The sequence below is a fragment of the Juglans microcarpa x Juglans regia genome, chromosome 4D (assembly GCF_004785595.1).
Source record: "Juglans microcarpa x Juglans regia isolate MS1-56 chromosome 4D, Jm3101_v1.0, whole genome shotgun sequence".
Taxonomy (NCBI): domain Eukaryota; kingdom Viridiplantae; phylum Streptophyta; class Magnoliopsida; order Fagales; family Juglandaceae; genus Juglans; species Juglans microcarpa x Juglans regia.
Genome location: NC_054600.1, coordinates 20988198 through 21002166, shown reverse-complemented (window position 1 = coordinate 21002166; position 13969 = coordinate 20988198). Strand labels below are relative to the sequence as shown.

The following is a 13969-nucleotide window of genomic DNA, read 5'->3' as shown; positions in this document are numbered from 1 at the left end:
TAATTTTTATTAAAATCGGCCAATATAACAATGAGACTTTATAACAATATTAAACTTCTTATTTAAATTAAAAATTTATAGAAATGTCATTCGTTTAAATTTGAGTTGTAAAAATAGTTATTTAATATATTGTATGTATATCATTATTTTTTTCAATTAATTATTCAAACCTAAGTTATAAAAAAATTATAGTCCTAACTTCTTCCCTCGGGCCTAGCATTAGGGCAACCATGTGAAAACCTAAAAGCCAGCTACAAATGCGTTCTCAATACGTCAAGCTCCAACCAAGGGTATTATTAATAAGGAAAAAATTAAAGACACCGATAGATTCTTCCAATCAATTATTCTAATTTTGATTTTTTTTATTTAATAGTTAAGAAATTATTTTTTAATAAGTTATGATTTTTTTTAAAAAAATATTAAATTGATTTAGAAAATGCTTGAACAAAAATCACACTAAATTAAAAAATATAAATTACACTTATCGGTGCGCAGTGTCTAAACTCCTCTCGGTGGCCCTAACACTGCAACCCTCAATTAATTGTTGTTTTCATATTCAATATTTGAGTTTAAATCTTGAGGGATTTCTTTTTAAAGAATGTAAATTGCAAAATCAGTAATTATATTTCACTATTTACAATTCGAGATCCAAGGTTTAATATTTGCAAAATTGATATCTGAACTTTAAAAAAATTACAGTTATATAATTTCTAAAATTTACATTTATATAATTTCTTCACTCTCCAATTAGAATACTAATAGAAGGACTACCACGTCGCGTATTTATGCCACATGTCAGTCAGTTATTGACATATGTGACCTCTAGTAAGTTTTCTAACAAGAGATTGATAGGGATACTTAGGGTCTATTTGGAAAGTAAAATTATCTCATCTGACCTCATCTCAAAAGTTTTCATAATTTATTTCTTAAATATTACTCAAATATAAATATTTTTAAAATTTTAAGTTTTCATCTAATTATTACAATTTTTCTAAACTTCAAAACAAAATACAAAAAATAAAATAACTTTTTTAAATTTCAAAATAAAAATAATATTAAAAAATAATATTCTAACAATATTTTAATTTTATAATATTTTTAATCAACATTTTCTCTCTCATTTTTCAAAACTCAATAAAATATCATAATTAAAATCATTTCACTACTATTTATAAATTATTTTACTACTATTCAAAGAATTCACATCATATTTCATTACCCAAACATGCCAATCTCAAATATATAAAAATTCAGGTACCAAATTTATAAAACATAAAAACAAAAATGTTAAGGTCTTGTTCGTTTTCACAATCATTCTTATATCATATAGTCATTATAATTTTTTTAAATTTTCATATAAAATAAAATAAGTAATTCAACTTTTTCAAAGCTTAAAATAAAAATAATATTAAAAAATTATATTCTAACAATATTTTATTTAATTTTCAATTTTTATCTCAACTCATATCATCTCATTTGTGAAAAGAAACGAGGCCTAAATTGTAAAAGACGAGAAATTAGATTGTTTTTCGAATTAAAACTTTTAAAGTTGATCCTGCCCAAAATGGAGCTGTATTTGTCTTGATTTGTTTTTATAAATAATCTCATTTCATCATTATAAATTTTTTTAAAATTTTAAATAAAATATATTAAATAATTTAAGCTTTTCAAATTTTAAAATAAAAATTATATTCTATTAATAATATTTTATTCAACTTTTAACTTTTATCTCATCTATATAATAAAACCTTTTAAGGCCGTATACCTGTATCGTCACCACCAAGCGATTAGTTCTCTTACATTTTCTCATTCTCATACTCAAAACGATTTATTTATTTTTTCAATTTTTAGGTAAGATACAAGCTGAGAAAGGAACTAGGGGACGTGAATCATGGCCGAGAATGCGCAAATGAGTAAATTGCACGAATGACATTTTGAGAGAGCCGGATGATATACTTTTTCTATTTATATTCATATATATAAAAATAGATAATTTAATCACAATCCCAAAATACAAAAAAATGTCAACATCTATGTATATGGTAAAACCTCATAATTTCAAACAAAGGATCATTTTCTTTTTTCAATCTAAAAATCATATACAAGTATGAAAAATAGAAAATAGAAATAGTGAGAAAATGGATTGAAAGAGACTCCAAAGATATAAGGAAATCACACATTATCGTCATAATACAAAAAATGTATCTATTGGTTTTTAAAAATGTTTTCAAGCCAAATCTAACTTTTTATTTATTTATTTATTTATTTGAAATGGAAAATATTTTAAAAAAGTACAAACACTATGCATACATGTTTTTTTTTTTTTTTTTTTAACATAGAATAGTGTTTGCTATTTATATAAATATAAAAATGATATTTTAAATGCAATTCCAAGTACAAAAAAATATATCAACATATTTGTGGATTCAAGGATCATGTGAACGTGTATGTATATATCATAATTAAATAAGGGTTTTCTCTATTCAATGTTATAAAGTCATCCTTTACCTTTGATATTATAATTATCTTGAAGAAGATAGAAACGAGAGAAAATAAATGAAAGAGACAAAAAAATAAAGAAAGGTGGCTAATGAGAAGACGTAGTAGTGTTCAAATCAATCCAAAACAACACATGACTATGATCGCTTGCACCTTTAAATCTTTCATCCATTAAATATCTCTGTATTGGCAACTTTTATTTTTGTAATCTTTGAAATTTATGGATCATTCATTATATATAGTATTGGCAATTAAATGGTTTGTGACATTGTGTATTGCTCTAATGGTTGCTTCTGTTTATTTGAATAGCAAGTCTTATTGAAAAGTCTCTAGCTGGGGTAGTGTTGGAGACCACATAACCAAATATTTTTCCCTCCTTTTAAGTGTTTGCACTGTGTCCTGGGCTTCCTTTTTAAATTGTGTCCATGTTTTTCGATATGCATATTATACAAAATATATCTATTAGAAGAATATCACTATTGTAAAAAAAAATGAATATTAAAAAATAATGTGTAGTTTTTAATAACGAATAAATATTCTAATTATCATTAAAATTAAAATAAATGAAAATGTCAAAATTAATATTTTAATAGAATAGTAATAGATTTAGATAGTTTGTTATTTTGTGTTGTTGAAAAGTGGCTAGCTAAATTTAAAAAAAATGAAATTTTTAGTCAAAATTTGGCCAAAGAATGGCTAGGACACTTCTAGTGCTCTTATAGCATTGGCAATGTATAAAATTTGACTAAAAATTGAGGTTTTGACTTTATTAGATAGGTTAATCCATATTGAACTATCCATCCAAAAGTTAAAATAATAATATAATATTAGATATTTTAATAATAATTTTTTTTATTTTTTTATATTTTGTAGATACACTTTATATATTAATTAATAAGTTAATTTTTACTTAAAATTATTATTTCTCAACTATTTTTTCCTCAACCTAATTATTCAATAGTAACTATTGGAAATATTTTTGAAATAAAATATTATTTTAGAATTGAATAGTGACTCGCCAAATTCAAAAGTAAAACCTTAAACTTTTGACTATTCTCATACATACCACTTTTAAACTACTTAACCAAAATTTAACTAGGCAAAATGCCTGAAGAGTTAGGCTGTGTTTAGATATTGAACTGAATTGAGTTAAGATGATAAAATATTGTTAGAATATTATTTTTTAATATTATTATTATTTTAGAATTTGAAAAAGTTGAATTATTTATTATATTTTATGTTAAAATTTTAAAAAATTATAATTATGAATTGAGATGATTTTAGTTACCAAACGAAGCTTTAGAATTTAAGAATTTTATTTAAAACTTTGGTGACGTACTATTGATCTAATAAATAAAATAACTTATTCATTTTTATTAACTTTTAGAATTCTTCAGCTCAATAACTCTATACCACATATTTATTAAAAAAGAAAAATAAAAAAATAAAAACATGTGTACAGCGTGTAATGGTACTAATTGAATTTTTTTCTTCTCACACGTCGTCACCGTCACCGTCACCGTCAGTAAGTTGTCGACTTGTCGAGGCCCAAGTTCAGTCCCGTTTCATTACCCACTTCCGTCGTCCACGCCACTATCAAGCAGAAACATAAACCTCTCTCTCTCTCTCTCTCTAATCTATACAGTAGCGGTAGCACCTTTCAGTGACGGTATTCAAGGTTATGTTCATTCGATATCTTTTTTATACCAATACCACTAAATACTAATTGCTCTGTGTTAAATCCAAGATTTTGGGTTTTAACTTTACGGTTTTGAGGGGCTTTTCTTTTTCCTGTTTTTTGGGTTTTTAAGATCATGATATCTTTTACCCGAAATAGACCTTCGTGTATGTAAACCATTTTTGCTGAGTCACCTGTATCTTACTGACCCAAGTGATGAGTTCTTACGTTCTCCCTTACTCTCATTCTAACAAACCAATTTGATGAAACGTTTTGAATGTCTCAAAGGTTTTCATTTCTTGCTATATATAATGCAAAAGCGGTTTAGCCATTAATGCTTTCTTGTTGTCAAGACCCCACCTGCTCTCTCTCTAACCCCACTTTTAAACCCCCTTTTGGACCATTCTACAACACGCCTGTGAATCTTTAATCTTTTATTCAACGAGATGGCAAAGAGCACAGCTTCACAGGACCCAGAAAACACAATGACCCACTTTGATTTCTTCAAGAAATTTAGGCGCTTGAGCCCTCTTGAGCCTTCTCTAAGTATTATCGCCTTCTTCCTGGCCACCCTCTTCTTCGTTAGCTGTTTTTTTAACTTGGATTACTTCAGTATTGGTCGTGGATTCACCTGGAAAGGTTCATCATCATCAGCCAATGTGCATGTACGCCGTGAATTTCTTGATGAAGATGGTGATGGGTGCGATGTTTTTGATGGAAACTGGGTATGGGATGAGAGCTATCCACTCTATCAGTCACAGAACTGCTCTTTCTTGGATAATGGTTTTAGGTGCAATGAAAATGGTAGGCCTGATAGTTTCTATACCAAGTGGCGTTGGCAGCCCAAAGACTGCAACTTGCCCAGGTTATATGTTTCTTCATCTCTCTCTCTGTCAAGTTTCTTTTTTGGTTTATGGGAAAAGTTAGATAAATTAATAATTAAATAAAACTCGAATGTCGCGTTTGGTTTGCTTTCAAAAGATTGAGATTTTGCCTCAGATAAACTACGTAGATGATTAGACTCATTGTGAACGGCAGGTGTCTGAAGTTTCTTCGGAACCGAATGGAGATTTCACGATGTTTGTTTTTGCACTTTCTATTTTTCCCTGTTTTAAAATTTAACTTTTCAGTAATATTAGTTCGTAATGTAAATTTTGAGTTTGTAATTTGGTATAAGCACATAGTTTATGACCAAAGTAGCTTCGTCTCAGATTCTGTTTTCCCGGTTGTACTTAAGAAAATGTAATTTTTTTTTTTTATTACTCTTTGGACCTTAATTCGGTTTATTACTTTTTATGATATGACGTCATTATTATTGTTTGTTGGGGTGGTTTTGATTTGCATACAGCTTGTTCCGTGTTTTTTCTTCTGTAGCTTAGCTCTGCCCGTGAATCTTTGTCTTATCCATTGCAATAAGGTTTCCTCTCTCGAGCCATCAACTTGTTTGACCACCCATTTTGATGATTTCTATTTTGGGAGTGTGAATATGAGTATATTCCTATTTTAAATGTAATTAATAGTTTTCTTCTAGTAATACAACTCAGCCTTAGTGATCTCTTAACGAGTAATTATAGGCAATCCCAAAATCTGAATACATGGTAGTATTGTCCTACAACAGGTCGCCATATTGTGATTAAAATCTGGTGATTCTGTTGGCAGTTTTAATGATATGACATCCCATGTGAATGGGTGGGAATACTATCTCATCGGTACTTCAAGACTGCCTAAATAATTAGTCTTGTTTAAAAACATTTTCCAAATTTCAATAATCATTCTCAATTGTTTGCGTACTTAGAATTTTCTTTTATCTGATTTTATTGAAGAAGGAAATCTTATCTGGGGTTTTCTTCTGCCTCTTGAGAACAGATTTGATGCGGGAATGATGTTGGAAAAGCTGCGGAATAGGCGGATTGTTTTTGTTGGCGACTCAATAGGAAGAAACCACTGGGAGTCCCTCCTCTGTCTGCTTTCCTCTGTTATTCATAACAAGACTTCTATCTATGAGGTGAATGGGAGCCCAATTACAAAGCATACGGGCTTCTTGGTTTTCAAGTTTGATGACTTTAATTGCACAGTTGAATACTACAGATCTCCATTTCTAGTAGTCCAGGGCCGGCCTCCGGCTGGAGCTCCAGAAGAAGTGAAGGTAACTCTGAAAGTGGATCAAATCGACTGGGTTTCTAACAAGTGGAGAGATGCAGATGTGCTGGTCTTCAATTCTGGGCACTGGTGGAGTTATGACAAGACCATAAAAGTGTAACTATATTCTATCCGATAAACTTTTCCTAAGAGCTGATTTGTTTACATTTACATTCATTTCATAGCTATTTTCATCTCGTACAAAAAACACAGGGATGCGGATATTGGGAAGTGATCTTATGAAATTAATTTCACCAGAAGACATGGAATCTTCAAGATAAATAAATTTCACATAATTTAGCAATTTGGTTAATTATCAAGGTTACTTTAGGAAGAGAAAATCATGTGAGAATTTTCTTTTTTGGCTGATAGCTTGGAATGTAGGATGTGAAAAAGAGTCAATGCAAGTAAATTTGCTCATTGAGGATATGTATCAGCTCTACCTTTATTTGAAAATTAGTCACACACCCACGTTATGTGAGGGAAAAAGTCCCTAAATTATCATAGGAAAAGAAAAAGAAAAAAGTCATATTTTGTGGTATCTATGATTAAAATGGAACCTTTAGGGTCTTTTTGGAAGTCGAAATCAAAAGGTCTTATGAAAATTGAAAATCGAAGGGTTTTTATGCAACAAATGGCTGTTTGAATGGTTGGGAGAGTGTAAGAGGTGGGTGAGTGGATGACCATAATGGATAAAGTGGAAATGTTGGTGTTGTAATTTAGAGAAGAATAAAATAGAAAAAAATACGGTAATTAGGAAAATATCGAGGTGGCTTGCTGAGAACAAAGGAAATGCTTCAGAAATTATATGGGGAATAGATTCTTTGAGAAATCTTATGATTCTCATAATTCATAGTTCAGTGAACCTCAAGAAAACCAAAAGCACAGCATTAAGCTAAGTACAATGCAATTCTATACCAGCGTTGAGTGTAATCTTGCTATATTTTAAAAAAACAGAGGAAAAAAGAGATAAATCATAGAATTTGGAAGTTCATAACTTGGAGCACTTTGATGCTCACATTGCGCAACATTTATTTCTCTGCTGGTATGTGTAGTTCTTATCTTTTATTTTTAGTAGCAATCTGCATAATATGCAATATCAATATGCTTGTATGGTGAAGAGTAAGGGGAGTAGAGAGATGATTGTTATAATCACCCACTGGAATAATTCTATTTGAAGGCCTTTACACCATATACCATCTACGTGGCAATTGGCATTATTTGATTTGAAAGATAAATTTTAAAATTTGAATTTTACAAATCAAATTATGCTATGTGGATGGTGCGTGATGTAAAGGCCTTCAAATAGCACTACTCTAGAAGAATAATAGATTACCCTGGTTTATAGAAAATAAATACATTTGCATATAACATATAGTTTGTCTGTAGAGGATCAAATTTGAAATCATATATGAAGGTATACATTGGAACTAAGCAAAAGCATGTTCATGAAATGCAATGCTGTTAGACCTCATATCAAACATCAATGGGGGATGGCTAAGATTTCTTTTTAGAATCAGAATTCTATTGATGCAAAACCCTCACTTCAGGCGGAGGAAAACTGCAATAAAACAGCATACACCTTTGACCAGGACAAGGTGTTAAGTATGACTAAATTCTATCTATAGACTTTCTATACACAAGTAACCTCATTTGAGCCGAAGGACCGGTAAACGCAACTTGTCTATTCTCAACATGCCAATTAAAACTTGTGGTAAATCAGAACTCCTCAAGAATTCATCAATGCAGTCACTTACCCCTTGTTTTGCCTAGAAATCTGCTTCTTGATTGATCTCTTGAAAAATATGTTTCATGAAAATAACTCTTCCTCCATTAGCCCAATTCTTGATCAGTTCCCAGTGTTCCCAAACTGACCTAAATACCTCCCCCTTCTTCTTCCCCCACATCAAGATTAGCATGGAGTCGGTCTCCACTTCAACTCGATTGATTTGGAGACTTTCACATAGCTTTTGTCCGTTCAATAGAGCCCGGTCTTTGGCCATATTATCAGTTCCTTCACCAAAGGACTTGGAAAAACCTGCAACAAAATCACCTGCTGCACTTCGAATAACCCCACCCCCACGACACTGCCCTGTGTTGCCCAAGCAACTACCATCAATATTTAATTTCACAAAGCTTGGATTTGGTTTGGCCCACCTTAGAATACTTGCTCTTGGGCATATAGTAGGAGCTATTGTGATTCCGAGCTGTTGGAGAACATGCTCATCAGATTTTTTTCAGTACTTTGGATTGAAAATGGTCCCCATTCTCTCAGGCAAAAAGTCTTTGATCTTGTGGCACACTGTTTCCACTATCTCCAATTTATTTTCCATACGTGCCTTACATCTTCTAAGCCATAATACCCAGCTAATGGTAGATGAAAGAAGGCCAATCAAACAGTTGAGTTGGGACACACTCAATGCTTTGTCAAACCACCACAGTACCAAATCGTGCCAACTTCTCATCACCCTACAATTTAGACCCAGCAAATTAGCAAAATAACTCCAAACAGCTGATGCTACTTCCCCTGCAAACAAAATGTGGTCTAAGGACTCGCAGGCAGCCCTTGAGCAGTAATTACATTTTGAGGCCAAGGATACATTCAGACTTTGAATGCGACTATCAGTTGGGAGGGCCTTGTACAGACCTTTCCACATAAATATAGAAATTTTGCTGTGAACCAGTTTATGCCATACCCATCTTGTCCAACTTACTTGTTGCCCCTCGTCTAGACACTTGCCAAGCTGTTTTTGTTGAGAAGTGTTCATTTGAAGATGTCTTCCATATTGGTTTATCTAATCCCGCTGACCGAAAGACTTGCCTGGAGCTAATTTGGGCCATCAACTCTACCCCAACCAGCTTTTTCAGCATGTCCAAATTCCATCCATTTTCTGTCAAAGGTTTTGGCTACCTGCAGATTAGAACAAAAAAAGGCTTCCACCTGCTCCGCCAATGGTCTTCAGCTCAACCAATTATTGTACCAAAATGACACATTTCCTTCTTTGAGAGTCCATCCAGTGTGCTTGTTTGCTTCCAGGATAAGGCCTGGTATTGATTTCCAGTGATCAGAGTCACGGCGGGTTGGGAGGATGAAAGAAGGATACTGCTGTTGTGAGTATTTCTGCCTAAAAAAATCAGACCACAGGGATTTCTCATGTAGAGATTTCCAGGCCAATTTCATGTGCAAAGCTTTTTTCAGCTCCAGTAAATCCCTTATGCCAAGTCCACCTTCGTCCACAGGTTTGCAAATTCTATCCCAAGCCACCCATTTCCTTTTGCTTTTCACATCCTTACTTCCCCAGAAGATATTAGCCATGAGCTTGGAAATATGACTCATGACAATACCTGGCATTTAGAACTGAAAGTAAATGAATAGGCAAACTGGTCAGCACATGTTTGATGAGTGCTAACCTTCCAGTGTTGGACAAAAGAGCAGCCTTCCACCCAGCCAATTTCTTCTCTATTTTCATAACAAGTGGATCAAAGAGGCGAGCAGTAAGCCTACCTGTTTGAATTGGAGCTCCCAAATAAATACACGAAATTTGACCTCTTGGAACCCCAGTACTCGAGTCCCAATTGATTTCCTAGCGGCAGAAGCATATGCTGGAAAGTATATGGCAGATCTAACTTAATTGACTTTCTGGCCCGACATCTCTTCATAAGTTTTAAGTGCACAAGCTTTGAGGGAACTCTTAGATCCATTTAAGAAGATAACCAAGTCATCCGCATACATGAGATGTGAAATCGACTGGCAGCCCCTTTGAATTTTAAATGCCCCAACTTTACCCTCACCATGAGCTCAATTAATCAAGTGACTCAGCACTTCCTCTGCAATGATAAAAAGATATGGTGAAAGGGGATCCCCCTTGCCTGACTCCACGGGAAGACTTGAAAAAACCTCGATAGGTCATTCATCATAATGGATAAGGAAGAAGAGACGATGCAGTGAAGCACAAGCCGCCTCCATTCCTCTGAAAAGCCAAATGCAGCCAGCACTTCTAAAAGAAAGTTCCACTCCAGCCTACATAGGCTTTGGCCATGTCCACTATTGCACCCTGTCTCTAGAGTTTATACTACACCATCTCTTGAGTAGAAAGATGTTCTCATGAATACGTCCCTTCAGAAAAGCTCCTTGGTCCTTGGAAATGATTCGTGGTAGGAGGGGGGAGAGACGATTTACCATAACTTTAGAGAAAATCTCATAAGCCACTGAACAAAGACTTATTGGTAAGTCTTAAAAAATTCCTTTGGTGTTCTTCTTTGGGAATAGTCACAATAAACGATGAAGTGTAGCATTGTGTCAGGGGAACTCCTTTGAAAAATTCTGTGGCAACCTCCAACAAATCCATACCAATTATATCCCAGCATTCCACAAAAAAGCTTGAACCATTCCCATCCCGGCTGGGGCAGCTGTCCAATGGAACGCCTTCTATTGCCTCTCTAAATTTTCCCAAGGATGGAGGCCTGCAAAGACTTCGATGGCTATCCTCTTCCGAAACAACAGGTTTCAAGAGTGAACCCAAATCCCTGGGTGGTTGAGTACCAGACGAAGTCAAGGCCTCTTGAAAATATTCAACAACAGCATCATGAATAGTTGAGTAAAGTATCTCCCCACTCTCTAGGATCATCCTGTTAATCATGGACTTGGATATTCGTTGTTGAATAATTGAGTGAAAGAACTTGGAATTGGAGCCCCCCTCAACCATTTAACTCTGGATTTTTGCTTCAATAAAATTTCCTTTTGAAATAAGGCACTGATCCAGTTCAGCCTTCTTGGTTATCGGTTTTCTCTCTGCTGAGTAATTTGTCGTCAATACAACTTCAAGTGCCAGATTTTCATCTTCCAAGTCTTGTAATCTTGTTTCCACTCTCCCAAACACCTCTTTGTTCCTGGTTAAGCTATTGTAATTTTGAAAACAAAACCAAAAAAAAAAAAAAAAAGAAAAGAGTTTATGTTGTGAAGGCATCATTGCTTCCAGATATAATAGTCAATATGATGTGTGAACTTTGTATTTGTTAGGGGTTGTTACTTCCAAGAAGGCGAGGACGTGAAGATGAACATGACTCTTCAAAGTGCATACCGGCGATCGCTTGAGACTGTAATTGATTGGATTGGTAGTCATGTGAACATGAGCAAGACTTATGTTCTCTTCCGAACCCCATCTGCTGTGCATTTCAGGTTTTCCTTTTCACCCTTTTGTTAATGGGAGTCTCAATTGATTTATTGTTTTTATTATCTTTCTCAATCTCCTAAAAATTTAGCTTGACTTTTGAACTTTGGAGGTCTTTCATGGTTCACATTTCGTGGTTTAGCACTTTCATGCTTGGCCTATATCTAAACGAACTAAGGTCAAATATCTCCATAGGTAGCTTAATTCTAAAATATTTATACCAGAGGAATTATGCAGAACGCTAACTCGTGGCTATGGAAAAGATACTTCTACAGTCCTTTTGCCATTTATCATGGTGTGGAAACCCAAATTCTTTTCTCAGTTACGTTGTCTCATTGCTGACAGAATAAAAATCAAGTGCCAATGGAAAATTTCAAAATTATCGGTAGTTCTTATTTTTGTTGATTTCAGAAGAGTGAAAAACTTTTATTCACTTTTTGTCTATGGATGTAACAGAGGTGGCAACTGGAATTCTGGTGGTGGTTGTCACTTGGAAACACTACCTGACCTAGGGTTATTGCCAGTTTCATCAGACATCCAGTTAGACATTCTCGTTAATCTGTTATCAGAGCACTCAAATGAGTCACAAGTGATGAAATTGGATTTATTGAATGTGACTAACATGACACGAAGAAGAAAAGATGGCCATGCTTCTGTTTACTATTTAGGGCCTGAGACTGGGCCAGCCTCTCTCAACCATCAAGACTGCAGCCATTGGTGCTTGCCTGGTGTCCCTGATTCATGGAACGTGCTTCTTTATGCACTTCTTCGCAAGCGAGAATTCTTTGGCCGATGAATCTTGACTAAACCAACTCAATCTATGTTATGATTGGTGGCTCACTGCTTTCTCAACAGTTGGTGAAATTGTCGTATATAAAACTGGGAGTTGTGTATAGCCCTTTTTGTGTTCAGGTAAATAGGACAGTTTGCCTTACCAGTTCAGAAATTTTGTTGCAAAACAAGGAATTGCAAGTTTGTCTTATTCTTGTTTCTGTACTTTTGTGAGTGGTATATGTCTGCTTGGACTGGTCTAGAGATGATAAGCACTAACTAGAATGGAATCATGCCTATGTTGTTGGCAGCTTAATCTGGAATGCTTGGTGGCACATATTTCATCCGAGATACAGGCGGTTGATCTATGAAGGGTGCTAAATTTTTAGTGTCAAATTGTGCTTAGTAAGGCTTCTTGAGGCAAACTTTGATAGTTGTGAGAAAAGATGTACGCACATAGGCTTTTGTTATTGGCACATCTGATTCTTCAGAAAGAACAGAAAAAGAAAATGATGTAATGTCCTTGATGTTTGCACAAAATTTTGGATAAATATTTTATAAAGAGGTTGCAATTTTGTTGCTAATCCATTCATACTGGAGAATTCAATGCTTTTTCTACTCTCCACGACTTTCTTGGAAAAAATGACGGGAAAGAAAATGAAACCGTTTGAGAACTCTTATGATGATCCAAAGCATGCATGTTGCTTTTCCTTTGTTAATGCTACTGGAGGAAGCAGCTCCTGAGTTCTTATGCACTTCTTTTCTTGTTGGCAACATGCACTTCTTTTTTTATTGTGAAGGTGGTATGGTGCAGATTTAAGCCTTTCAGCTGTGTTCTTATGCTTCTCTATTAATTGCACAGTTGCACTATCATTGATTGAAAATTAGAATACGTTTCTGATAATCATCTTGGTGAAGAACAAAGAATAAGCATCAAACATGTTCATGCCATTCTAAGAGTACGCAATATGATCATGAAATACCTTTTTAACTTACATCAATTGTAACCCCTAGGGTTTGGCTTAAGTGTTAAAGTCCTTGAGCTTGGGGGTATACTCCCCCTAAGTCTAAGGTTCAAATTCCCTTGGGTGCAAACAATCTCAATAGGCCATCGGACTGGAGGATTTTTTCATTGAATTACCTAAGGTGCACTTACGAAAAATTTCATGCCGAGGGCCTGTGCATCCTTGAGATTAGTCAGGACGTTCTGGACACTCAGTGCCAATAAAAAAAAAACTTACATCAATTGTAGTGTTTTCTGCTGTAGGGCATCAAATGGGAAACATAGGGGTTCTATTTCACTAAGCTATTGGTCCTTTTTTTCATATTATATTTTGCTTTATGTAGAAATTATGGCATACCGAGATCCTTCATCTGAAACTTCATTAGTCTGTTTCAGTCTTTTATAAATCTTGGTTGGAGGTAAGTATAGTTGATGCCTGTGAGGAGATGCTACTCTTATGTGTTCTCGATCCCCGCAATGCAGTTTCATGTCTTTCTTATTTTATGTGTACTTGATCTATTATTGGAATTCTTGGTTCTCTACTAAATTACCTGGCCTTGCTTGGGAAAGACATCATGGCGTATTGTTCTTCTTGCTAATAACAGTTCACTAATTTTCCCAGGTATGCATAGCATTTAGTTATGTTGCTTTAACAAGTTTGGTTTGTGCATCCCATAGAATGCAGATTTCATCCCCCAATAGAGAAAC

At 34.2% G+C, this 13969-nt stretch overlaps 1 protein-coding gene across 2 annotated transcripts; it reads left to right on the top strand.

The window, feature by feature from the left end:
• The first annotated feature begins 4056 nt into the window (after nt 1-4056).
• On the top strand, nt 4057-12842 carry LOC121259425 (protein trichome birefringence-like 10). Of its 2 annotated transcripts, XR_005939585.1 has the most exons (5): nt 4057-5042; nt 6044-6433; nt 11337-11495; nt 11944-12400; nt 12568-12842. XR_005939585.1 is itself a non-coding variant. In XM_041161017.1 (4 exons), the coding sequence occupies exons 1-4, from the start codon at nt 4624-4626 to the stop codon at nt 12281-12283; spliced, it is 1308 nt and encodes a 435-aa protein (XP_041016951.1). In that variant the 5' UTR covers nt 4057-4623; the 3' UTR covers nt 12284-12842. The 2 variants fall into 2 exon arrangements, 1 of the variants encoding a protein (XP_041016951.1); XM_041161017.1 differs by having other exon boundaries at nt 11944-12842.
• Nucleotides 12843-13969: the final 1127 nt, after the last annotated feature.

Excerpts from the sequence above, each read along its gene's own strand:
- LOC121259425 (XM_041161017.1), top strand. The coding sequence starts at position 4,624 with ATGGCAAAGAGCACAGCTTCACAGGACCCAGAAAACACAATGACCCAC. Across the intron at positions 5,043-6,043 it reads AAAGACTGCAACTTGCCCAG|ATTTGATGCGGGAATGATGT; the intron begins GTTATATGTTTC and ends TCTTGAGAACAG. Across the intron at positions 11,496-11,943 it reads CCATCTGCTGTGCATTTCAG|AGGTGGCAACTGGAATTCTG; the intron begins GTTTTCCTTTTC and ends TGGATGTAACAG.